Below are 25,262 nucleotides of genomic sequence, written 5' to 3'. Positions count from 1 at the left end.
AATTATTTGTGTCTGTGTTCGTGTTTGGGGGAAGTGGGAGAGGAGGGGTTACGTGTACGCGTACACGTCTCCACCAAATTCAGCCACTGCAAAACATCCGCGAGCACAAATGAATTATAGAGCGAGGGTCCACTTCCGTTCGCTCCTATAACGCACTTCCGTCCTTGTGCTCGCACACTCCTAATTTGCAATTTTATGGCATGGGCAAGGCACCCGCGCTGCTGCCATCTTGGCAAGCACGTATAGGCAATCCAACTGGCTTGACGAGATGCAGCCCAGCCGCATGCTTGAGAGAATTCGTACGTCCGTCTCACACTTACTTTTCGTGGATAGGTTTGTTGCGCGTAAGCTCAACATTATTTTACTGGTCGTATAATGCTACTCGTGTAATGGCAAGAACTGACCATTATAATTAACCACCGGTGCTATCGAGCCCTGCACTTCGCTTGCCCAACACCCGCTGCAACGGTTTCATTCAGGGTGCTCAAAATTTTGCAGCAAACCAGCTCGACCTGCCTACCTAATTGACATAAACAATGTTGCCTCAAACAAGCAAGATGTATATATATATATATATATATATATATATATATATATGAAGAGAGGAAATGCAGGGAGGTCAACCAGACGAGCGTCCGGTTTGCTTTCTGCATGTGGTAATAGATGTGATTTTAAACTGCGAGTAACACGTACTAATTAGATTCTTAGTTTCTGAATTATGGCTATCGAGATATAACACGCCTTAGACGTGCAGCAAATAGAGTTACATTATGTGTTGCTCCTTGAAAATTGAGCGTGTTAATAAACGAGGACCGTGACACGTAATACGTCCTGTATCTCCATTTCAGCAGCAGTTAACAAGTTGCCGCAAGTACGGAATGCAATCTTTGTTTTAAGATCAAGTGCCAATTTTACTTGCCGTCATCAGCGACACGCCGCCGTGTTGTGTTATTATTTTCACGCCGTCCTCATTCTTGTCGCACTTTGACGTGGCAGGCCCCGAAATGAAGTTCTCTTTCTACCCCGTCAGAGAGTAATAACAGCGAGGCTCGTCTGTAGGTGTGGCCAAGCATCTCCCGCTCGTCTGATAAGTAGACGGCATGACATCTTCGACATCTTCACTAGCGTGCCAAGACGCTCCCATAGAACAGTGCCTCAAGGACGTGGAAGATTTCTTTGAGATTACGACGGCATACAAATCTGACCTTGTGCACTTTCGAGGTATACCACAGTTGGTGCACTGAGAGGCAGTACGGCGAGCTGCTCACTTGGAGAGCCTCCAGTAAACACGCACTGGCGCGGCAGTCCGAGTTAAAAGGCCGGAAGCCGACTATAGTGGCAACGTATTGGTGTCACGTTTTGCTTTGCAGATGCGAGTTCGTAAGTGCCGTCTAATCGCCCTTGTCACGTGTTCGCTGGAGGACTATGACGACCGTGTGTGGTGCCTTAAGGCAGCATAATTCTGGGACCCGCCATGTTGGCTTAGTTGCTATGGCGTGGCGCTGCTTATAGTTCGAGGTAGTGGGTTCGATCCGGGCCGCGGGATTGATATGGGCCGCGGCAGTCGCATCTCGATGGGAGCGAAATGCAAAGACGGCCGGTCGTGTATTTGGATTTTGGAGCACGCGTTAAAGAACCTCAGGTGTACTACTAGTCGCATGCGGTGCCTATAGTATAAAGAGATGCTCTTATTTATTTATTGTCATACTCTCAAGGCCCGGCGGCATTACAGAAAGAAGTGGTGATTATTACAAACAAATTCGTTAACAATATTCTAGAAGTTTGTGGCGTCAGAAATGGCAGTGATGGAGGCAGGGTCCGGAGGCGGTTCTAGTCATTCGTCATTCTTGGTAAAAAGGAATCAAAATAAACGTTGGTGCGACAAGTTGGAACTTCAACCTTAGAACGATGATCCGTGCGTGACGATATGTATGATGGCGGGGAAATTAGTTCATCCTTAAGTGTTTCGTTAGTGTAATAAATCTTATGAAAAAAGGCACAGAAACCTTATAACCACGAGCTTTTCTCCAGACATCTGCAAGATCAAGAAGTAAGGAAACACGTATGGGGTTTCCTTAGATTTTCTCATTTTACTCTCTCCTTCATAACACGTAATCGAACGCTATCGCTAATAATTGTTAGATATTACTTGTTCTTCCCTGAACGGCACAGCTCACATAAATGGCTCTGTTAAGGAAAAAAAGCAAAAAAAAAACCGAGGGCTGTAGTTTTTTACTAAAAAATCAAACAGAATCTAATCGCCGAGCTTCTCGACCAATGAACATGCAGTATTGATCGGATGTGTGGAAAACCACGAAAAATGGCAGAGTGTCCAAAAACATAAATGCTTTCCGGAAATGGGCTAATTAAATAAATTAAATTATTTTGTTTTACTTACTAGAACCGCGATCCGATTATGATGCGTGCCGTAGTAGTGGACCCCTGATTGAGCAACTGAAAGTTTGGTCGAGAATTTTTCAGGATGGTCTACAATTTTCTCATTGACACGTTTGTTCCGATTGTAATATTTGACAAGTTGATTAATTAATTATAGCTATTTCTGTGGTGGCGAGAAATACAAAAAAAAATTGTCTGACTTGCTCCAAGCGACGGTAAATAACATTATCTTCTATGCTTCTGTTCAGCTACGTGACATTTGCACATTATTGAATTTTGGCATCAGTCATCGCATAAAAGCTCTGTCATGCCAAATTTAAAGGCGAACGGGAGCACAAAGTAGAAAACACGATGCATGTAATTAGCTTAACTTTCAATGTGTCGACGAGGCGAAACTGGGTGCTAAGTGTGCTCTAGCGCTGAAACTCTACATAAGTAGCTGTGAATGCATCACAACAGCTTCTCACACGCTGACGTACGCAGAAAGAGAAATGCATATCATCGTATCATATCCATTTAAGGATTCTGTTCATTATCCGTTCTTTCTGCATATCATGATTGGCTAACACGGCACCAGGTCTTCGCGATCACCAGTATTGATCACCTGCTGCAACTAAACCAAATGCAGGAATAAAGAAATAAAAAGTGAATCGAAGAAGAATTATCCTTACATGGTGCGGCCCCTTGTTCGTTTATAGGGTTCACAGGAAGAGGGAACTATCACTCCATTTTTTTGTTCGCTAGATCGCTCTTTGACAACCGCCCGTGATTTCTGGTTCCACATCCACGACATCTCCAATCACGCACTGAGCCGCTTTTCAGTGACGGCTTCACAGAAACTATGCGTCACATCGGCGACGCCTTGGCCTACAGCCTATAGCCTTCCGCCCTCCTTCCTCGCACCCCGTAAGATTGTAATGCCCCCCGCGCCTAACTATAACGCGTGGCTGTTGCTATATTTGTGTACTGTAACGGCGTCCTGCTATCAAGGGATCGCTCACGCAGGCGGGCGGGCCTTGTTAACGCTTCGCCAATGTTTACGCGTCGCTCGTATTCGACCGAGGCGCCCTCGGGCGCTCCGAGCGCAGCGCGCGCGGCCGCCTCGGCGCTTCGCCTATGTCCTCCCCTCAGTTTTCTCACGCCGATCTCGGCAGGGCCGCTCCGCCGCGTTTTTTGCCTTTCTAGGCCACGCGTTGCCCGAAGCGAGAGTCGGCGAGCGAACGCCGCGGTGACCGCCATCGGACGGCAGACGGCGTCCTTCGCGTCCGCACGCCCACAGAACTCCACAGCGCGTGCAGCCGCGCGGAGAAAACTTCGCGTACTTGTTGTGCGCGCGTCCCCCGTGTCTGTATACTTTGCGAGGGAGGCATCGAAGGGCGGCGGCGGTGGTGGCGTATGCTTTCGCGGTGTTGTCCAGCATACTGCCACGGTGCGGCGCGCCTTATGCGTATGTACAACAATATGCGTGTGAGAACTAGATCATCCTGCAGTCGTACTGTGTGTCGCTGGAGTGGAGATAAAGCAAACGCCAGTTAGCATATACAACAACGCAAGACACCGGGAAGTGACCGTTCGTCACCGTATGTGCGGGCGCCTTGTAGTTTGAAGTGTTGGGCATTGTCCCGAGCTCGAACATCGCGCTGGATATAGTTACTCGGGAACAAGCAACTTTCAATTATTCGTGCAGCTGATCCGAGGCACTGTTTCATTGCATTGTTGAAGACGCATGTGTAAATCTCGTAATGCCATTGCTCTTCAGTTTTCGAGCGTGTACTCGCAGTGTTCCGCAGATGCTCATATTCGTGCGGTGACACAAAGCATGTTTTTTCTTCAGACGATGTACGATGCGCATTAGCCCTCTCGACGATTTGCTCCAAATGTACAGCTTCGTCTTTCATTCGGCCTCTCACGACGCGACTGCACCCTTCTGGCCTGTCTATGGCTCGAAGTAGCATTTTCACACGCATCCTCACATCTGATCAGAATGGCTAACAGCCGATTGTGTGAGTTATGTTAGTGAAGCGAAACATTCGCACAGCTTCCTTGTTAGCTCCTTCGTTTTAATCAGCAAAGGGCAACGCTAGCTCTCCTCCACATTAGACCAACTGGACAATCACCCACTCACATGAACAAAAATTCTACGACACTGGTTTACGCGGACATCACCGAAAAGGACCATATAATCACTGCTGCGTTATTGCAATTTACAGACCTCCCGATGCATCACCTGAATATCTAGTCAAGCTACAAGAAAGCATGTCCCAATTCCAGTCAAACAAATTGTTACTTGTGGGTGACCTAAACTTACCTGACGTCATTTGGGAGCGTTTGCAAGCACTTTCACGGAACAATAAACATTTAAACAGCATGCTTAACATAATGCTAACGCATGACCTAATTCAAGTCGTTCAGGAACCCACACGTGTGCAAGGACCTTGCCAATCTTTGCTTGATCTGGTATTTTTGCCCAGAATGTTAACTGAATATACCGTTGCAGTTGTAGAAGGTATATCTGATCATCTACTTGTCAGTATCGATATATCCATAGTCTCTTCCACCCCATCTGAAAAACCTGTGAAGCGTTCCTTCAAGGACTACTCACGCGCAAATGATGCAGCCATAATAGAACATATGGAAACATGTCTCACCGACTTCAACGACAGTGATGTGACAGCACTCTGGCACCGTTTTAAGAACATGTGTGAGTTCTGTATTGATAAATTTGTGCCTGATAAATACAAACTAGTCCGCAAACAAACACCGTGGATGACACGTGATATTATCCATATGACCCGCAAGATAAAAAGATTAAAGAAAACACGATTACAACCTGATCGAGTTAAAGAAATGAAAGAAAACCTTGCGCGTGCAGTATGCACCTCGAAGGAACACTATTTCAATATAGTACTACCAAACTTTATTGTTGAACAGCCCGAAAAGTTCTGGAATTACTTGAGCGAAAAAAAGAAGCCAGTAGCACAAATCTACATCGATGGTTCAATCATTACCGATCACAGGGAAATTGCGAGTCACTTCAATTATTATTTTCATAGTGTATTTTCTAACTCTGGCATTAGTTCATCTACAGACAAAACGTTTCACCCATGCGAAGCTAATTTTATTTCATACCCTGGCTTAGTTTCGATGCTAGTTAACTTAAAAACTAAATCTTCTTGCGGTCCTGACAACCTTCCGAACATTTTTTTGAAACGTTATGCTGAAACTATTGCAAGGTTCCTTCTTATTATATTTCATGCTTCGTTGCTTGCTGGAAAATTACCGGATGACTGGAGGGTAGCCAGAGTTGTACCCGTATTCAAGAAGGGTGACTGTTCATTGTTAGAAAATTACCGGCCAATATCATTGACATCCTCATGTTGCAAACTAATTGAACATATTATTGGCAATCAGATTAACGAATTTCTAGATAAACATTCAATACTGTCTAATTTTCAACACGGATTTAGAAAAGGCTATTCAACAGTTACACAACTTGTCACCGTAATTCATTCACTCGCCTCATGCCTCGATAATAATGGTCAAATTGACGCCGTATTTCTTGATTTTAGCAAAGCCTTTGATACAGTTCCACATGACAAATTAATACTAAAACTTAGACATTTTGAGCTCCCTGAAATATTAATCGCATGGATAACAAACTACCTAACAAATCGCCGCCAGTTCGTGGAAATTAATCAGCAACAGTCTGGCTATCTTCCGGTCACCTCGAGAGTTCCTCAAGGAAGTGTCCTAGGGCCGCTGCTCTTTTTACTCTATATAAATGATATTACTACTTCAATCCATCCCAGCGTGCAAATTAGGTTGTTTGCTGACGACTGTGTGCTTTTTAGGGAAATCACTTCAACCAATTATCAAACTGATTTAAATGCTTCTCTAGCTGGCATTACTGATTGGTGCAAAACATGGGGAATGCGGCTTAACGCTGAAAAGACGGTCTTTCTTCGCTTCACTCGCCAGAAAGCTCCACTAACCTTTAGTTACACGTTAGGTTCGTTGGCCTTGCAGGAAGTAACAAAATATAAGTATTTGGGCGTCACAATTACTAACAACTTATCGTGGAATTTACACATTGATAATATCTGTTCTTCAGCCTTGCGTAAATTATACTTTTTGCGACATAAACTTAGAAATTCCCCACCTAATGTAAGACTGCTTGCTTATTATTCATTAATTAGACCTAAACTTGAATATGCATGTGTTGTTTGGGACCCGTTTACTAAACAAAATATTAAATGTCTCGAAAGGGTACAGAAAAAAGCCGTACGATTCATATATTCTAAATTCTCTCGCTATGATTCCCCCTCACGAATAATGCATGATAATGACATCGAAGTCCTTCAGCAGAGAAGGCAACACTTAAGAATTCGATTTCTTACCATGCTTATTAATGGAGACTTATCAATTAATCCTGCATCGTATCTGTTCAGTACAACGTCTAGGCTTACTCGACACCATCATCCGAATTCACTAACACCTTATTTTGCACGGACGGATGTATTCAAGTATTCTTTTTTTCCCCGAACTATAACAGACTGGAATAACTCGTTGTTGCCTGTTTCAATTGTTTGACTCATTGTATTACTGTTGTGTCTACCACCTTACTTAATTGAATAATGCATTGTAATATCGTTGTGTTTAACCACCCTGCTTGGACCTGTTTTAGGTCTGCAGTATGAAATAAATAAATAATAAATAAAATAAATAATAAGTTGATTGTGGGACAAATTGTGACTGGGTGAGTCAGCGCATTATTTGGCCTTGTATGTCCGGGTATGTAACAGTGACACTGTATGCGACTATATGTGGCGACCTTGCCAATTTCGTAATAGTTCCCGCACAGATTGTCTCATGTTGTTCATTCCTCCCTTCTCCTTACTTTTGCTCTATTTTCTCTCATCTCTCGTAGCCCTTATTCCCTTTCTCCAGAACATGGTAGCCAATCACATCGAAGATACCTTCCGATTAACCTCTCTGTCTTTCATCTACATTTATCTCTCTCTCACTTCATGTAGCTCTCTTCGTTCAGTAGGAGTAGAAGTTCTTGAAGCCCATCTGTTGCACAGCTCCTTGCCGTGAATAGGAGTTTTCTATTTCTAAAGTCGACACAGGTGCTCGATTCGCTGAACGTCATAATGAAGAAAGGAGCCCCGAACTTGGCCCGCTGACGCAGCCGAAATGTTATTCTATTTAGGCACAAATTTGGGACATGATATATTAGAGGCGAATTACACCGCATGAAGGTGTCATGTGCTCCTTGAGAGCGAACTATACCTCCAATTCGTGAGGTTGCGCATTTTAAAGGAGTACTTAAATGTAAGTTACTGCTTGCTCCATATCCGGTTCATGAGGATCAAAAGCTCACCACAAAAGACTTGGCACAAGACTGTCTTACGTTCTACCAGAATGAATTGCAGCTTGTGCAATGTAATTCCCTTGATGAGAATACAAACAAGGGATATGCTGCGCACTCTTAGGCGTTCGTGTGTGCGGATTGTTTCCGGTGATGGGCGTGTGAACAGTACGCGCACGGAAGCCTCCGCCTGTGGTAGAGAGAAAACGTGAGCAGAACCGCAGTGTGCAGCTGCGCGGCTTACTCCAACCGAAGTGTGTCCGTTAACAAAGCATGCGCAAGTGGCAAGTCGTGCGCAAAATCTAGACTGCGCCCTTTGTGTCCGAAGACCTCATTCAATGGGCGGGGCCCGATTATACGGCAGGCAGCAGCGCCTAATACTAATGGCTTCAGCTCCTTCTGAAATTCAAATCGTACCGTTTATCAAGAGACCTGGGGTGGGCTTCGTGAATAGAGCGGCGTCATGGCGCGTAGGCGTTTGTGTGTAGCGTTGCCTCAGCTGTGTTAAGCAGCCGTGTGAACATATTTGAACTACCTCGTTCTCTGCTTGCTTAGAGCGCTGCCCACGTTTACCAGGAGCGGATAAACGATTTCGCTAAACGTCAACTGCTGGTGATCTAGAAAAATAAGCTGTCAGAGCGGAGAAGCGATTGTTGTGGCAGGAAGGCTTGCATTCCACGAACACTATAGTCGGAAGGCTACAAAATAAACCACCTCAGTTTATCGGGTGCTAACCTTGTACTCGAAGAGATTTTCAAAGGCTTAAGTGTCAGAATTGCGGTCTGCTGGTTTGTTGGGCACAACTTTAACGGCGAAATGACAGAAGAGAATTGGCGCTCCGCTTCATCTGCCACTCTTAATTGTTTCAAGTTATACTAATAAAGCCACATGAAGTGCACCAGATGAGTCAGATTACCCATAACTTGTGCTAATTTGTCATACTTGTGTCAAGTTATGCTAATAAAGCCAATTTACGCGCACCAGCTGTGTAAGATTACCCTGAATTGATACTCATCCATTGTGAAAATCTGAGAAGTTAACATGATTACCGAAATTCATGAGTCTGCGACCGGTCTGATTATCCGAGAGGCATAGTTCGTTATAATCGAGTCCGTCGCGCTCTTTTGAGACTGTCTTCACCTGGCCGGGTCAAGCCACTATTAATATTCTCGTACCATTGTTATTTCTGTAGGCTTCATCCGCATCGCATACCGGTGGCTATAGTTCTCCTGCAAAGGCCACGTTTGTGTTGATATTTTTCCTAACCTAAGGTGGGACGCAAAGCTGCTGATTATGAGTCACATGGCCTGTCTGACTCACATTAAGATGAGCTGTTTCTTACATGCCACATGATTTATTCCAAAGTTCGATCGGTGAACTCATGCAGCAAACGGAGGGTTGAACGAGGAGACACGAACAAAGACCGCAAAGCTAGGATAACCAGGTCCCGGATTAACGAAGTCACTATACGCATGAACGAACAGTTCGCAAACCGGTAACCACAAGGAACGGATTTCCGGCGTACTCTCGGCTCTGCTTCTGCAGGTGTATTTCAAGCCTCACTTGTTCCCGCTCAACTGTGTCTGTCAGGGCTGGATTGCGTTCCAAGTAGCAGTAAGTTAAAGCGCCAGCCACTTGGAACGCGTGCGAGCCTTGATTACACCGCGGGAGCACCACACGACACGAAATAGACGCGCTGAAGCAACGTCGGAAATACGCCTCGAATACGTTGGCGCGTTGTGGTTGTGGAAAGTCGCGACCACGAGATGATTGGGAAGGTTGACCTCAGACGATAAGAAGCTCTTGTACGAATGTAGAGCGTTGTCAATCCGCAGTGATACTCAACATCAAGATCTTCAGACAGTGATTCTGAGGACAGCAGACCAAAAGCCTCAAGTTTGACTGCGTCCGCTGACCGTCTACTTGGCAGCAGTGCTAATGAAGATTGCATACAAGAGTTTCAAATGAAGAACGCAAGAGATAATAAAGATACACACTTAGAATCCTAGAAGAAAAAGCAATGTCATTATCACAAGAAGGCATATCTAAACAAACAGCCAATAAATGTATAAAAGTAACATGTGTAGAAATAGCAAACACATGTGAAATGCAGGAGGACAAATGTATATACATAATCAGTTATTAAGCACATTCGGGAGTTGGAAACGCAGCATCTGATCACCATATTTTGTGCGATTACGTGGAACGTCCCAAATCTAATGAAAGCTAGTGTCTCGAATTTTTCTGCTTGGTTTGAGACAGAATATGTTCTCAAGAAAATGAATTTTTTTCTCATCTCTGTTTGATAGCGCTTTCTTAGAGTATGTTGATAAAATTCAGGCAGTGGCAATGATTTCAATTCCCTGAACAGTGGTTCGGAATGAGTCAGATATGGAACATTCATTATCGCTCTAACAGCCTTCTTTTGTATTATGTGCAATTGACTAAAGTTTCATAAAGTGGTCGTACCCCAGACTAAATAATAATAACGGACTACTGCCATAAAGGGAGAGTTATAAATAAGCAGTTTTATGCTTTTAGGGAGGCAGTGTCTCACTTTAGAGAGCAGTCCTGATATTGGGATATTTTACCACCCATTTTATCTACTTGCAGATCCCAATACATGTGCTGTTCAAATAATACTCCCAAACATTTAACAGCAGGCACTACTTCTATGACAAAGTTTTCAAGTTGGAATTGATATTGCAAATAGATTTTGCGGCTTTTTGGTCGGAAAAGGACAGCTTCTTTTTTTAGTTGCATTCCCGATAAGGGAATTTGCAGTGGACCAAGTTGATAGCTTCATTAGTGCGATACTTGCTTTCATAACAGCATGGTTAGGATCTCGCGCAGTGATTAGTATGGACGCATCGTCAGCATAGACAATTAATTTAGCAGACCTGTAAATATTGACGATATCATTAATGTATATACAGAAAATCAGTGGCCCATGGATGCTTCTTTGTGGCACTCCTAACGTTATAGATCTTAAATTTGAGGCATGGCCGTTAATGATTATTTTATTCTTGCGGTACTGAAGGTAAGAGCTAATGAAATCCATAACTACGCCGCCGAAACCATAATGATTCATTTTTGTGGTAAGGTTAGGGGATTCATCCGGTAAAAAGCCTTGGAATAACGCCTAATGCACACATTTCTTGCTCAAACGCTTCCAGTATTTCTTCTTGCGCTAAGAGAGCATGTTCGGTCGAAAGACCTTTCATAAAGCCGTACTGACACGGTGTTATTACCCTGTGTTTAGTAACAAAAGAAATCATTCAGACATGAATAAATTTTTCTAGGCATTTAGAGAAGACCGGGAGTACTGATATAGGCCTGTAGTTGGAGAAAACATTCCTGTCTCCACCCTTATACAACACAATTACTTTCGCGATCTGCAATTCCTTAGGAAATATTCCATTGGTGAAGACAAAGTTAAAAACGTGTTGCAAAACAGGGCGACTATGTCTAAAACGTATTTGATAGGCCTGATTTGTAATCCATCAGTGTCAGAGCAATCACTGTTATTTATAGATTCAAAAATTATAACTATTTCATCGGCGGTTGCAGCGGCCAGAAAAGCACTTTCTTTCTGCCTGTCGCCCATGTACTCTAAACTATTTGGGTAATTCTTGTTACTTGTTATAGACAAAAAATACTCATTAAAAGAATTTGCGAAGTCCTTGTTTGAAATTATCCTACCATCAATGCAAAGTTCTTTCAGATTGTTTCTGTCATTCACCTTGAGGTTTAGGAACTCATTTATTCACTTCTTCTGTCACTTTTTTTCATTACCTCATAATTGAATAAATTCTGTAAATATCACCTTTTATCATGTTGTTGAAGACTGGTGACTTTATTTCATTGAGATTTGAAGTTTTTCAGGGCAACCTCACACTTGCTGTTTATCAAAATTTGCACAATTTATTTCGCTTGCGTATTTCTTTCAGACATTTCTTCGTTATTGATGGTTTCTTGCCATTACGTGAACGCTTCATAGTCCTGAGTGGGAAGCTTTGATCATAAACACGACTAAACATCTCTAAAAAACAATCGTAGGCAAGTTTAGGTTCATTGATACAATAAACGTTTAACCAGTCAGTCATTGATAACTGATTGCGAAAAGAGGCCAAACTTCTGATGTTAATATCTTTTATTGTAACCGTAAATTCAAGTGACATGTCTGGTTTACAGTTGTTGAGCTTAGTTAGTAAAAATATAGGAAGGTGGTCGCTGATCTCGGTGCTTACTATCCCCGATAGGAGACATGAATCGTCAATGTTAATAATAAACAGGTCTACTAGAGTTGAAGAGACATTTGAAATGCGCATGGGTGCATTTATTTGATTTGAAAATCCATTTACTTCTAGGGTTCGGCTTAATTCCTTCTGATGTCTAGAACATTTCAGGTCTGTATTCAGGTCTCCCGCCAGAAACAACCTTTAGCGATTATCAATGGACCAGCTCAGGTAGTTGTCCAAGAAGGAAAGGAACTACGTTACACTTCCTGCTGGAGGCCGGTACAACACGCAAAATGCAGCATCAATGCACAGTCAATACCTCATAATCGTTTGTGATACACGTATATGATTCAACTAAAACGCAGGTTATTCCGTGCTTAGCCAACACCACCACGCCGCCTCCTAACCGGGAAGGACGACTTACAAAGTAAGACGTAGGTCACGAAGCAGGTCGCGTTACCAAATCCTTGCCACGGCGGCAGCGGGGGTCGAAATGCGAAAACACCCGTATACTTAGATTAAGTGCACGGTAAAAAAACCCAGGTGGTCCAAATTTCCGGAGTCCTCCACTACAGCAAGCCTCATAATCAGATTGTGGTTTTGGCATATAAAACCCTCTAATTTAATATATATATATATATATATATATATATATATATATATATATATATATATATATATATATATATATATATAGCGAGAGAGAGAGAGAGAACTAAACAGAATAGAGGAAAGGCAGGGAGGTTAACCAGACACCACCCGGCCTGCTGCGCTAGCCTGGGTATATAAAAGGCATCAAATCGCCGATTTAGCAAAAAGCCGGCGTCTGCAGCAGAGAAACGGCACTCAAATTCCCATTGGCTGCGACACCATGTTCGCTCCTCGACGGAGCGGGATGGGCGAATGAGTACACCTTCTGCACGATAGCGCGGCAGGTGTTGCGTGAGGGCATCGCCACGTCGCCCTGTCACCCTAGCTCTCGGAAGCCTGTGTTATTCACGCGTTCCTTGTCCACGCAACCGGTTTCCTGCGTTCTGACTTCGCCTCAATAATCACTATAAGGAAATAATACGTAAATAACACAACAAATTAGAAAGAAGAAACTTTCGCGGCACTGAGTTTCGAACCTACGTACGACCCCACGCTCAGAAGCCGAGTGTCTTACCCACTGGGCTAAACTAGCCAATGTTACGGTTGGCCTGTAACGCCCCAGGCAAAAAGGATGCTTAACCACCATGCCTCATCGAAACGGAGAGTTTATTCCAAATTTGTTATCGTTCTCTCGAGTGGATGCTGGTCTGGCAGGCGCTCCGCAGTGATGAAAAGCCCCTTTGTGTGTGCGACCAAGGGGAGAACACTTTCCGCGAGCCAACGCTGCCTACGATCCCCGACGCACGTGTAGCCGCCAGCGGAGGGAAGCACGTACGAACGTCACCTGCGGCAGGGATCAGCAGCCCATCCACAACCAGACTCGGTGCCTGTCACGTGACGTTGACGTGAGCAAGATCCCGCCTACGATTTTAAGGGGCCTAACTAAGGGGCCCCGCAACGTACTTGATGAATTCATTCATTCTCTTATTCTTATCCTTCACCAACTGTTGAATAAACCGTGCAAATTTGGCACTAGAAGTCGTCTCGTCCCTGCCTGATCGCCATGGTCTACCGGACGCCTGCAGCCTGCCGACAACGCCACGCTACGCAATAGTGACGTCTGTCGAGCTGCGAGAAACGGCGTCGCAACAACTGGTCGGCAGCGGTGGGGTAGGCTACCCTAAAGAACGCAACACCAGGCGGTTCAACGCGCTCGCTCGCCCGCGATGAGTTCATAACTCGAAGGACTGCTCAGCGGTGTTCAAATTGAGATTCATTCATTCGTCTTGACAACTCGTAAGTGATTAAATTTCTCGATTTCTTTCTTGTTTTGTTTTTGCAGAAGGGAGAGGACAGATATTTATATAACCCTCGCAATGCTTCAATAAAAGTTATGGTGTGGATTCGCCGCAATTAACCGTGTCGCTGCTGAAACGGCGGCGTAGTCAAAGCCGGTGCTAGCGCGTTCCCTGCACGTCGGCCTTTCAATAATACACTTAAAGTAAAAAGAAACCTTCATCAAATTAACGAAAGACAGCGAGAAACATTGCTTACGAACAGAGCTTCGCGAATGGAGTGGTGTCATTCGAATTGAGTAGAGCGCTGTTCTGCAAAGAGAAGCGACAGTATACAGAGCACAAACTGGCACACCGTGTACGGCCAGAGTAAACTGGCGCTTCTTTGGCGGGCCGTAAGTCACCGCGACGGGCGCGAAATCTTCAAACGAGTCCGGCACGAGCGAAAACGAGTGCAGCCCGATGAACTGGCGAGATAACCTCCAGCGAGTATACAGACCATATAGAACGATGCCGTCTGGCTACGCTTTGATAGAGCCGGAGGCTGCCCGCACAGCTCCCGCTGCTTCGGTCGAAAGTGTCTCAACACGGTAAGCGTGCCGAACGAGCAAGTGTGCGGATCCGCGGCACGCTTCTGACGAGGGTAGTTCACGTTCCTTGGCGGGAGAAAGTAAACGCGCCTTCTTTTCCTCGTTGGAACACCCCCCCACCCCCCACCCCCCGTATACCGAGCAGGATAAGAGCCTCGCAGCAGCTGCACAGAGATCGGCACATCGCCCTCACTCCGTATCGAGTGCACGGTACACGCTTGCCGCGAGGCCTGCAGCTTCTCGCTGCTGTGCTACTGCGAGGAAGCGCCGACGCGCGCAGTGAAAGCGGCGCGCCGCGGTATGCGGTGAGCGACGCCGATCGCGCACGGCACGCTTCAAGGATGTCACGTCGCCTCGAAAGGGCTGCAGCCATGCTCGGCGGCTTCGTGATGCGAGGCGCTTGCCCTTGTTCCTCGTTAAGGCGCCGGGAAGGACGTGTTGGAAATGTTCAAATATGGCACTGCCTGATCGTATGTAGCACCGCCTGATTGAGTATTACGCATTGACTTCCCTTTTTTTTCGATTATGTTGATAGGTGGCTGTGGACGTATATACGTGACCAAGATACAGAAAAAAAAAGCAAATCTCAAAACAGTGCCGCCGCCGCCGAAATCCTAAAACAACTTCCTATGACGTAATACATTGCGGCCCTGGCTTGCCTGCACTTGTTAGTTGGTTAATGGTGGGTCATCAAAAAATACTTAACCACGCCTATTCGAAAAATAAAACGAAATACAAGCTGACAATTTCGTGTCTTACCACGCGAAGGAAAGGATTCAAATCTGCAAGAAGTCTGCGGGATATGTGACCGTGACACATTAATAATGTTCGCGATCGAGAGAAACTGCGCCTGTGTTGCGATTTTTCTTTTCGTACTAATGAGCAATATTTGTTTCGGTCAGAAGAATGTTACAAAACATTAATCCTCGAGCCAAGCCTCTTTTTAGTGACACAGCACAAAAAAATGCTATGCTTTTCTGCCACACTCATCTAAACTCTCATATATCTCATATAGAGTGAGAGTGCACTCGCGCTTCGGTTGCGTTGCTTGGTTGTGCTTCCAGAAAGTTTGGAAAAGTCTAAGCCCGGCTACATGGCGCCAATAGCAACTTTACGACTGGAAACGATAGCGTGCGTAATACTACCTGTTTTACGGTGACACCGGTTTTTTTACAAGGAGTCGCCTATTTTGAAAAGCACAGTCTCAACAAAAGCAATTTCTCGAATTATGCGCTATAAATAAGCAAACCTACTTCTTTAAAGAGCCCGTTAGCATCTCGTTTGGCCACGTATTCGCGCGCCAAAGTGACTCTGAGCTGAAAGCTATGGCCAGCAACCAGCTCAGTAGCCCTGCAGACATATATGAGTCATTTTTCTTTTTCACTCTAAACGGCGGCACCATTTATGGAACGTGTTTGACTAATGTTACAGCAGCTAAACCATTCGTTTCTACTTTTATAAGATCAAGCTTTCGCTTCTATAATAGACAAAAACAACAAACTTTCAATATAATGTTTTGATTGCCGAATAAATTAATGCGCTATGAGTGTGTTCGTATTCCCGCTAATTGCCAATTACGCCTAACCAGCTCTTGGAGTTTAAATCTATTTAAGATAGGGGCTCCTTTCTGCAGCCCTTATCAACCCTTACCGCAGCCCAAGTTGTCTGTCACAGCTTTCAAACGGCGCCAAAGTGACAGAAAGAAAAAAAAATGTACGTAAGGAGGTTAACCAGGTCCCACCTGGTTTGCTGCCGAAACAACACGAAGGACAAGCAGGGAAACATCAAGCCTGTCACAATGCATGATCCTTGATGGCTCCCTGCTTGTCTTTCGTGTTTTCTGGAGCGATGCTCATGCAATTCATACTTGACTTGCGAGGTCTCAACTTCTATCATATATTCCATGTATGCCTATAGCATCTATACTACAAATCGTAAGGAACATTGTGACTGATTCTGACCCTGCCTTTGTTGACGTATACTGCGCAGGCGGTCCGCGATGGCGCTCGGACTCGACTCGGCGGTGCGGTGGCTGCGGGCTCTGGCGGTCGTGTTTACGATCGCCGCACTCGGGTCGGCTCAGGAGAGCCGCTTCGTCACTGTGCCCTGCGCCAAGCTGTTCACGTCCATGGCGCCCATGCTCAAGCCGTGCTCTTGCTACTTCGTCGGGCCTCCTGACAACGGCACAGGAATAAACTGCGACAGGGTCGCCTTCCAGGTGAGCGGCACGCGCACGGAGAAAAAGATAGAGGGAGGGTCTCGTGCATGCAGGCGTGCTAGCACCGACGCAAATATATGAGCAAAAAGGACGACACAAGCGCCGACTATAAGATAAAAGGCAGTGCAGAGGAAATCAGTCAAATGAGTAAATCAAGCTCGAGGTCTACTGCCATGACTAGCCGCGCTTACACGAATGCGGCAAGTGTCGCATCACATTGAATACGGCGGGAATGCGATAGGAAGGCGAATCGCATTGATGCGCAAGTAGAGGGTAGATGGAGACGGGTAAGTCGACTCACGGCAGTGCGTGGTAACGCTGGCATCCCATCGACGGAGCGGGGAGAAGTGAGACGGCCTGTCGGCGTGGGTCGCGCGTGTTCTCCTCCACTCGATTAACGTTTGTTGAACGATAAGCGTTTTGTTGAAGGCGTGTATCGCGGTGTCTGTCTCCTTTGTGTCTCTCTAAATTTGCCTTCTTTGACGAAGGAAGATGCAAATTGTATCCGCGCGTGCTCAAAACAAGGCATCGCCGTATACCCGTCGACAACGGATATGCTTCGCGAGGGCCCGCACGTGTCTATGATTGACGAGTTGGCGCAGCCTTTCCTTGAGCAGACGCAGATTAGATTCTGCGCCTTCCTTCTTTACCACCACGGTGCGACATTCTCTTAGGTAATAGCCGGTGTTTGTGCTGTCCTTTTCCTTCCCACTTGTTTGCGTGTTAACACACCTTGCCTTTTAGCAACATGAGTTCCTACCAATTAGCTCGACTGTCAGTTGTTGTGCGGCAGGTTCTTTATTAATGAATTCTGAAGCGGTTTTCCTGGGCGTATCGCGCCCATCTGGACGCGTTACGCCCAGATGGGAATGACTAAAAAATTAGGGGATATGCATAGAGAACTTCCACATCCCTATAACGTACAAAAGACACATAAGAGCCCGCAATAAACTAGTTCAAGTATACCCCGCCGATGTCAGTGTCTCTCGGGAAGGTTCAAAATGTATTCGTTTCGCGGGATGAACAGGCAGTGCTAGTCCGTGGAGCAGATCACGTGTCGTATAGCTTCAGGCGTTATAGTCTGACGTATGTTCAGTGCGCCCATTAAGGCGGTTTTTTCTGTAATGCCAATAGGCTGCAAGAGCCCGCGGGGGCTTGTGCCCAGCGTATACGGGGAGGTACTCACTCGAACGATCGATTTCGGGTACGTCACATTTATGAAGAGTTAGATGAGGGCGATATGGGGCGAAAACGCTCGTGTACTCAGATTTAAGTGCACGTTAAAGAACCTCAGGTGGTCCAAATTTCCTGACTCCCCCACTAAGGCGTGCCTAGTAATCAGATCGTGGTTTTGGCACGTAAAATCCCATAATTTAATTTCTTTCTTTTTTCATTTATTAAGAGAGCGTTGACTGGTTAAAGCCGTCAAAAGTGAACGTGCTGAAACGATTGACACTCGCTCAGTCATTGTTATTCCCACACCGCATAGCTTTCGAGTGCATTAAGTACAACCATGAACCATAGGTTTTGAGCTCAACGATGAAAGGGGGGAAAGGTGCCCGTCAGTCCAGTCAGGCGCCGCACTATAGGTGCCAGGCGAAAGTGGTCGTTCAAGAGAGAAAGACAGAGAGAGAGAAAAGGCTCGGATCGAGGCTCACAAAATATGACCATAGGTATTGGACGTAATAAAGAAAAATAAAATCGATCAGAAACAATAGGCGGATCGAAGCTTGTCAAGCAGATAGCTTCCCGGTAGATCTACCGAGATCTGCTGATGGGACACTTGTTGGTTAGCCTACTGGTTAATGATATAATGCGTGCGGGTGCTGTTACAGATGAAGATGCTGTACGGGCACGCTATGAATGTGACTGCTGCTTTAGTATAACTGATGCCGTGTTAAAAAGGAATGACGTCTGTACCGGTCCCAGAATCGAGAGTACTTAGATTCAATTCCGCCTGGTGCATATATATTATTTTTTTTATCTATAACGACGCTCACTATTATTGTACGAACGTTTTCGGGTATACACACACAAGGAAATAAGCACAGGTTCTCGCAAGTACCGCGAAAGGAATGGCTGAAGCGTATAGGATTAGCTACACTTCAGTGTTGTGTGAAGAAGAACAGCTTGGGCAAATAATATTTAGCGCCCTACAGCCGAACTTAATTAAAGGACGTCGTTTGATCTACATCGCAAGTAGGCCATCTCCTGTAGAAGCACTCCGTGAGATTGTGTCATTTGTTTGTTTGTGTTTTCTTTCCTTCAAGAAGAGAATAGGCTGAGAAAATCCAAATCAACAAAAGGCCAACTCACACCGTCTCATTAAAAAGAAAGAAAGAAAGAAAGAAAGAAAGAAAGAAAGAAAGAAAGAAAGAAAGAAAGAAAGAAAGAAAGAAAGAAAGAAAGAAAGAAAGAAAGAAAGAAAGAAAGAAATGGATCCAACCGTGACCACGGCACAGCCTGATGTCAGAGTCCGTGGGGCTCGTGCAATCGCTGATGTTGGCTTGGTTTCATAGCACGTACGCTCGTAACTTCTAAATAGTGCAATACAAACAAATGAAAGTCCAGAAAGGTTAACAAAAACAGAGAAAGAATCCGGTTTCCTGCCTGCTTGGCGCAAAGGAAAAATCGATGTATACAGAGAGGGAGAGAGAAGGCTTAGTTTCCGCAGTATCTGAATGAGCTGTAGTTCCAGCAACCGCAGCACCATCACAATGCCTCGTGCGTGCACTTGCCGAAGTCGCTTTGGGCTTCACCTTTTCTTTTCTTTCTTTTCTTCTTCTAAAGTGTCTGCGTGTGTTTGTTCGAGAGGACAGATGTGCGTGCATCTGGCTGTAGCGGTGTGGATAAGTTAGCACGCGCAAACGCAGAGAAGGGCTTTGGCTCAGAGGAAACGGTATCGCTACGTTTAAACACACCGCGCCATCTCGATGTCAGGGACAGCTGCGCTTGCCTGAACGTCCTGCAGAGGCAGTATTGCGTTCACCAGCCTGAATAATTTATTAATTTATTTATTTATTTATTTAGTTAGTTAGTTAGTTAGTTAGTTAGTTAGTTAGTTAGTTAGTTAGTTAGTTAGTTAGTTAGTTAGTTAGTTAGTTAGTTAGTTAGTTAGTTAGTTAGTTAGTTAGTTAGTTAGTTAGTTAGTTAGTTATAGTGCAATTCCCATTGGGAATATTAGCAGGGTGCAAAATACATATCTAAGTTACAATGGGTTGCATTCATAGGATATGGCAAAGTAAATACCGATTACAGCAACCATACCTGTACTAGTCTGCCACACCTTTATTTTTATATATCTTTATGTATTTTTAGACTTAGTCTGCCTATTCTATTACGTTTTATTGCTTTCATAATAATTATTTACTTAGACTTTATGCTTTTTTCGTTTCTCTCTCTTATGTTTTCTTCGTATAATACCTCTATCTACTGTCTCTCCGTAACTCTTTCGACCGCACTATCTTCGGGATCGGCCTACATTGTTGGACTGCATGCGTTATCTCGGTGGTCAGCCTACGAAAGAGACTATAGAAACACGCGCAGCCGATACAAAAAAAAAAAAAAGTGGTGGAAACTCGCTAAGAAATGCATTGTCTTTAAAACGAAAAAAGGGAGGGGGGGGGGGCACCCGTCCTCGCGAAATCGTTCAGATTGGCGCGCACGTGTCTGCGGCTTCCACCAACGTCGTTTCGGAAGAGAAGTGCTCTTTCAATGCCAGTGCCAGTTTGTGCATCGCCAGAGGCTGTGTACGCAATTCTCGGTTTGCACGCAACCAAAACACGGGACGGTCTCGCCGGGTGCGCGCAGGGCAACTTCCCGATGCTCCCGTACCGGCAGCGGATCCACCGCTTCTCCCAGCGCCACGCGGGCGTCCAGGACCTCGAGGCGCAGCTGTTCACCGCGAGCGGCGTGCCCCTGCGCGTGCTCGACTTGTCGCACAACCGGGTGCGGCGGCTGAGCGAGCGGCTGCTCGAGGGCGTGCACGGCTCGCTGCAGGAGCTGCACCTGGGCTCCAACCTGCTGGGCGACCAGCTGAGCCCAGTGTTCGCCACCAACGAGTTCCGCGCGCTGCGGGAACTGCGCCTGCTCGACCTGTCCGACAACCGGATACAGGGCGTCGACTCGGCCGTCTTCAAGGGGCTCGACAAGCTCGAGGTAACCGACGGTGCCGTCCTGTGTGAACTACTTTGCTTTTCTACAGCCGCTCGTTAAGAGCACGCAAAACGGAGCGTAATTCCCTCGGGGAAATATGCGAGATGCATGTAACGCTTCCCAAGTAAGAGAGAGAGAGAGAGACAAACAAGAGGTGAAAGGCGGAGAGGGCAATCACATTAAGTGTCCGGTTGGCTACTCTGTAGAGGGGGATGGGTTAAGGACAGAAAAGATGAGAAAATAAGAGAAGCTAAAAAATATCGCATCAATTCGCACACACTATAGTTTTTATTTGGATCAGTACCGTTCCTTTTAAGGACGCTACAGCTTCCCAAAAAATAAGTTGTTGTATTTGCACTTGTTGTTTAACTCTAAACAAATGAGAAGATATCAAAAACAACGCTTCATATCGTCGAACTACGTGGCAATTACTGCCTCTCCTCTTTCTTTTTTCTTTTTATATTCCTTACAAAAGATCGAAGGCTCCGTCTAGACCCAGAAGAGCTGTTTCCTTCGGTGGCCTGTTGCAACCTGTGCAGAAAGTGTCATATTTTTTGTGTTGTTTTTGTCGTCGTCGTCGTCGTCGTCGTCGTCGTCGTTGTTGTTGTTGTTGTTGTTGTTGTTGTTGTTGTTGTTGTTGTTGTTGTTGTTGTTGTTGTTGTTGTTGTTAAGCAAATGACTATACTACGTGTGTGGACGAGATGCTTATTGGTTCCCAGATTTAATTTCACCGCACGTAATCTTTCTTTCAACAATATAGAGCTAATGCAGAGGCCAGCGACATATGTACTGTCAACATTGAGTTTTAATTAATCAATACCGTCTATACACGCGCTAGTTCCCAGATGCTCGGTTACGTGCGTCCAGGACGTACGCGAACTATGTAATAACTCTTTAGGAGATGTTTGTTTGTAGGAGATGTTTGTCAATGTATTTTAGCGAGCTCTGTCCGAGAAAGGTGAGGGTAATATGTACTATACTAATTGCTCAGCAGGCTAGAGAAGATGTGCATGTTCCTTCCCTACACTGTCATCATGTCTTTAACAAAACTTTCCATAAGATACATTTGGGTGTTTGTGTTCGCCATGACAAAAGACAGCCGTGTGTGCGTGCCTGCGTGCCTGCGTGCGTGCGCGCGCGCGCGAGTGACTGGAAGTTCAAACCAAACGAATAAAATATGTCAAGCCTCCTCAGAGGAGTCTATACGCGACAGTTGTCTCGCACTTTTTTTAGATTTCAACATCGTACTGGCGTTAGACAGCATCTTGCAAGATTCATTGATAATTCATTCTCTTGCCATTCGCTCTAACCAACAAGGGTTTGCATAAAGGTTTAGAACTGTAAGGTTGACTTTTTGAGGCTCGACTGGAAGCTATCAATCAGCGCGTGTTCAACGTTCTGGCCGCATACGATTACCAGCTTTTCTTTTCTGTAGGTGCATTTGATTCTCACGTTGCCAATGTTCTTGATTTGGCCATCAGGAGTCCGCAAAGACAGCGTCGAAGTTTATCTGCGTCGAACGAGGTTCAGTGTGTCAGATGACATGCCACCCAGGATGACGCATCTATTCGAGCTCTTTTTCATGAGGTCAGTTCCACTTACCTGACGAATTAGCTTCTGCGTAGGGGTTTAGTCCAATAATAGGAAATGTTTCTTTATGGCCTGGTTGAAGAATGTAACTGCAGTTCTATCAGCAATGGGCTGCTAGTATGTTAAATTACCCAGATTATGCCCTTTTAGATTATTTGTTCTCTCTTTTGAGTTACACGAACTGTAGAGGCAAAAAGTAATTTACAGGAATTTTCACATGTGATCCACATAGACACAGGAACACTATATTTCATTGGCACGCACTTAATGGAAGTCAAGACATTTATAACCTGTCAACAGGCTAACTTTTGCTAACTGCCAGCTTTCAAAGCCGAAAGAGAGAACGCGAATATAGTGAAGCCACTCTCCCGAATAAATTAAGGCCACAGCGTCCAGGTGGAAAAGCTATAAGGACGACCTACATCTCGATGTCGGGTGCGTATCGCAGACGCACTATCTCAGAACTGCCTCAATGCAGTCTTAATAGGCAAAAAGTAAATGAAGGCGCTGATGTCGCGACGACGATTTCAAGCGCACGTATCGTCCTAACTTCTTACTGATACGTAGGTTACGCTTCGCACTGTAACAGACTGAGCTTATTTTACGTTGACAAAAAAATTAAGTGGGGGGTAAGAATATGTTAACAAAAAACGAAGTCGTTATTGCGAGACAGCGCTTCCCCGCTTTCCATTCACGTTCGAGAAGCGATCGCCTCGTCGCTCGCTCGACCGGCTCGAAGAAGAGAAGCGCTTGCTAGAACGTCCCTTCCTTTGCTTTCCTTCCACGCACGTCGCTGGCAGTCGGCGCTACAATAACGACTTCAAAGGGTGGCCCGGCTACGGCGCGCGAGGCATGCTGAAAGACCCTGCACTGTCCGCGCGCCGACAGCCGTGCTGTGTTGCGCGAGACACGGATCACGTTTTGTCGTCGTCGCCGGCGAAAGGCGGTATCCGCCCATTGAAAGCCACGGCCTTGTGTCCTACCGCTGCCGGTCAAGCGGCCGCCGACTACGTCGGGGCTGCCCCTTTCTATAGCGCTCCCTCCTCACGTAGCAGCCCGCGGCCGCGTCTCAAGGTTGCCGTCGTAGCATACTGCCCCGCGCTGCGCGGTTTGCGAGGCGGCGAAAAATTCCACCAGCGCGCACGGCCGCCGCGCGAAGCCGTGTACCTTGTGGCTGCACTGCATAGCTCCGTGTTTACTTGCCTGCACGAACAGCCTTTTCTGAGACATTTCCCCGGCGACCACGTCTGCCCCCTTCCTACGCCTGTGGTGGCTTTGGGCGTGCGCTTTCGTGGGAGTGTGGTGTGTGGACGTTGGCGTTCGTATATAACAGTCGTTGAAAGAGGGCCGAAATGCTCGCCTCTTTGTGTGGCTTTTCGGTAGGCAGTTACGGCCACTCGACCGTGGTTAATAATGTTGCCAGACGGGTTTGCATTGTCTTTCAGACACGGTATTTCTCTTAGAGTGTGGGGTCAGAAGCACTCTTGCGCTTATGCGTCTATACGGGCCTACCGTGAAGAAGAAAAACAAATAAGCAAGATTTCTAGACTAACAAGTGCAGTATTTTATGCAGTTCCAGCGTTTCCTCTCTTTGGGACTGGATTCCTTTGTATAACAGCGTTGAGGGGTCACACCCTCGCCTTTATTGCGATAGCAATTATATGGACACTCCAGGCGCATCTCTGCGGTCGACGGTTGCATCGCCGTCGCCTTGATGTTCCATGTAAATTACAAGGGCGTTAACATCGTCGCCGCGCGCCGTATGCTGCATGTGCGAGTGAAAGCGTGCAATGGTGTGCCGACGATGGTGGCTCAATCTCGCGCGCGTAAGGGAGGATAGCGGGAACGAAGCGCGCCGTCTTCTGTCGCGTGCAAGGCACCGGGGGAGGGAAGGTAGGGTGGGGGGCGTTCTATTCCGGCGGCGCTTATGGCGCTGCCGCGCGCGTCTTTTTTGAAGGCGATCTTCAATGCATTGGACAGAATGTGTCGAGTCATGATAGCTCCGCGTGCACTGTATTCTCGCTGTGTTGAAGCAACAGGCAGCACGAACGTCAATTCGCTCGGTGTTTCTGTCGCGCTTTCTCACTCCAGCGTTTTGACAGTGAGTGTGCGTGGTCATGGAGTGAGATGTGTTCATGTTTGCTTGTGCACGTGTTACACCATACTTGTTAACTTAGTCAGTTGGCGAATGCTTGCAAGTCTAGACAGCCGATAAAACTACCGTCCTTACTTCGTACAGCTGTCTACTAATTTGCTATTGCAATCGGTGCTTTGCCTTTCAAGCGAAACTGCGACTTCTTTCACGTTGGTCACCACATGATTGTGACTTTCAGTGGTTGAAACAATAATAATAATAATAATAATAATAATAATAATAATAATAATAATAATAATAATAATAATAATAATAATAATAATAATGGCGTGGTTCCTGAGAAATTCGAAATTGTGAAAGTCCAAACATACACTTTGCACCGATGACAGGGCGTTCTACGTGGACACTCTTAAATGTCATAAAATGGCCACATTTAACGGCCAACCGCATTACATGAGGTGGCGATTACGGACCCGAAATTAGAGCGGCTGCCCGAAAGTGTTGCTATGATAAATGTCGTATTTGTTACGCCAACCACTCAGAAGCTGTGCTTGCACTTATGTGACACAGTTTGAGCCAGGGCGCCGAGCCCTGACATGTGTCGAGCCCTGACATGTGCCGCTCGCTGCTTCGTCCTCTTCTTCTCAGAGTATACCCAATGGGCAATCCACATTGTACCCGAAGACCTCGACACGCGAAATAATACGATAATCGGACTG

General features: G+C 45.8%; 1 protein-coding gene across 2 annotated transcripts in view; it reads left to right on the top strand.

The window, feature by feature from the left end:
- Positions 1-25,262, top strand: part of LOC142582854 (uncharacterized) — a 77,346-nt gene that overhangs the window by 40,187 nt on the left and 11,897 nt on the right. For both annotated transcript variants that reach the window (XM_075692938.1, XM_075692937.1), the window contains exons 2-3: positions 16,475-16,703; positions 20,514-20,861. In XM_075692938.1, the coding sequence (XP_075549053.1) occupies positions 16,485-16,703; positions 20,514-20,861 (567 nt within the window). In that variant the 5' untranslated portion in view covers positions 16,475-16,484. The remainder of the gene's footprint in view (positions 1-16,474; positions 16,704-20,513; positions 20,862-25,262) is intronic.

This window comes from Dermacentor variabilis, chromosome 5 (genome assembly GCF_050947875.1).
Source record: "Dermacentor variabilis isolate Ectoservices chromosome 5, ASM5094787v1, whole genome shotgun sequence".
NCBI lineage: Eukaryota > Metazoa > Arthropoda > Arachnida > Ixodida > Ixodidae > Dermacentor > Dermacentor variabilis.
Note: the sequence above shows the minus strand (reverse complement) of the source record. Positions and strands in the feature narration are given on the sequence as shown.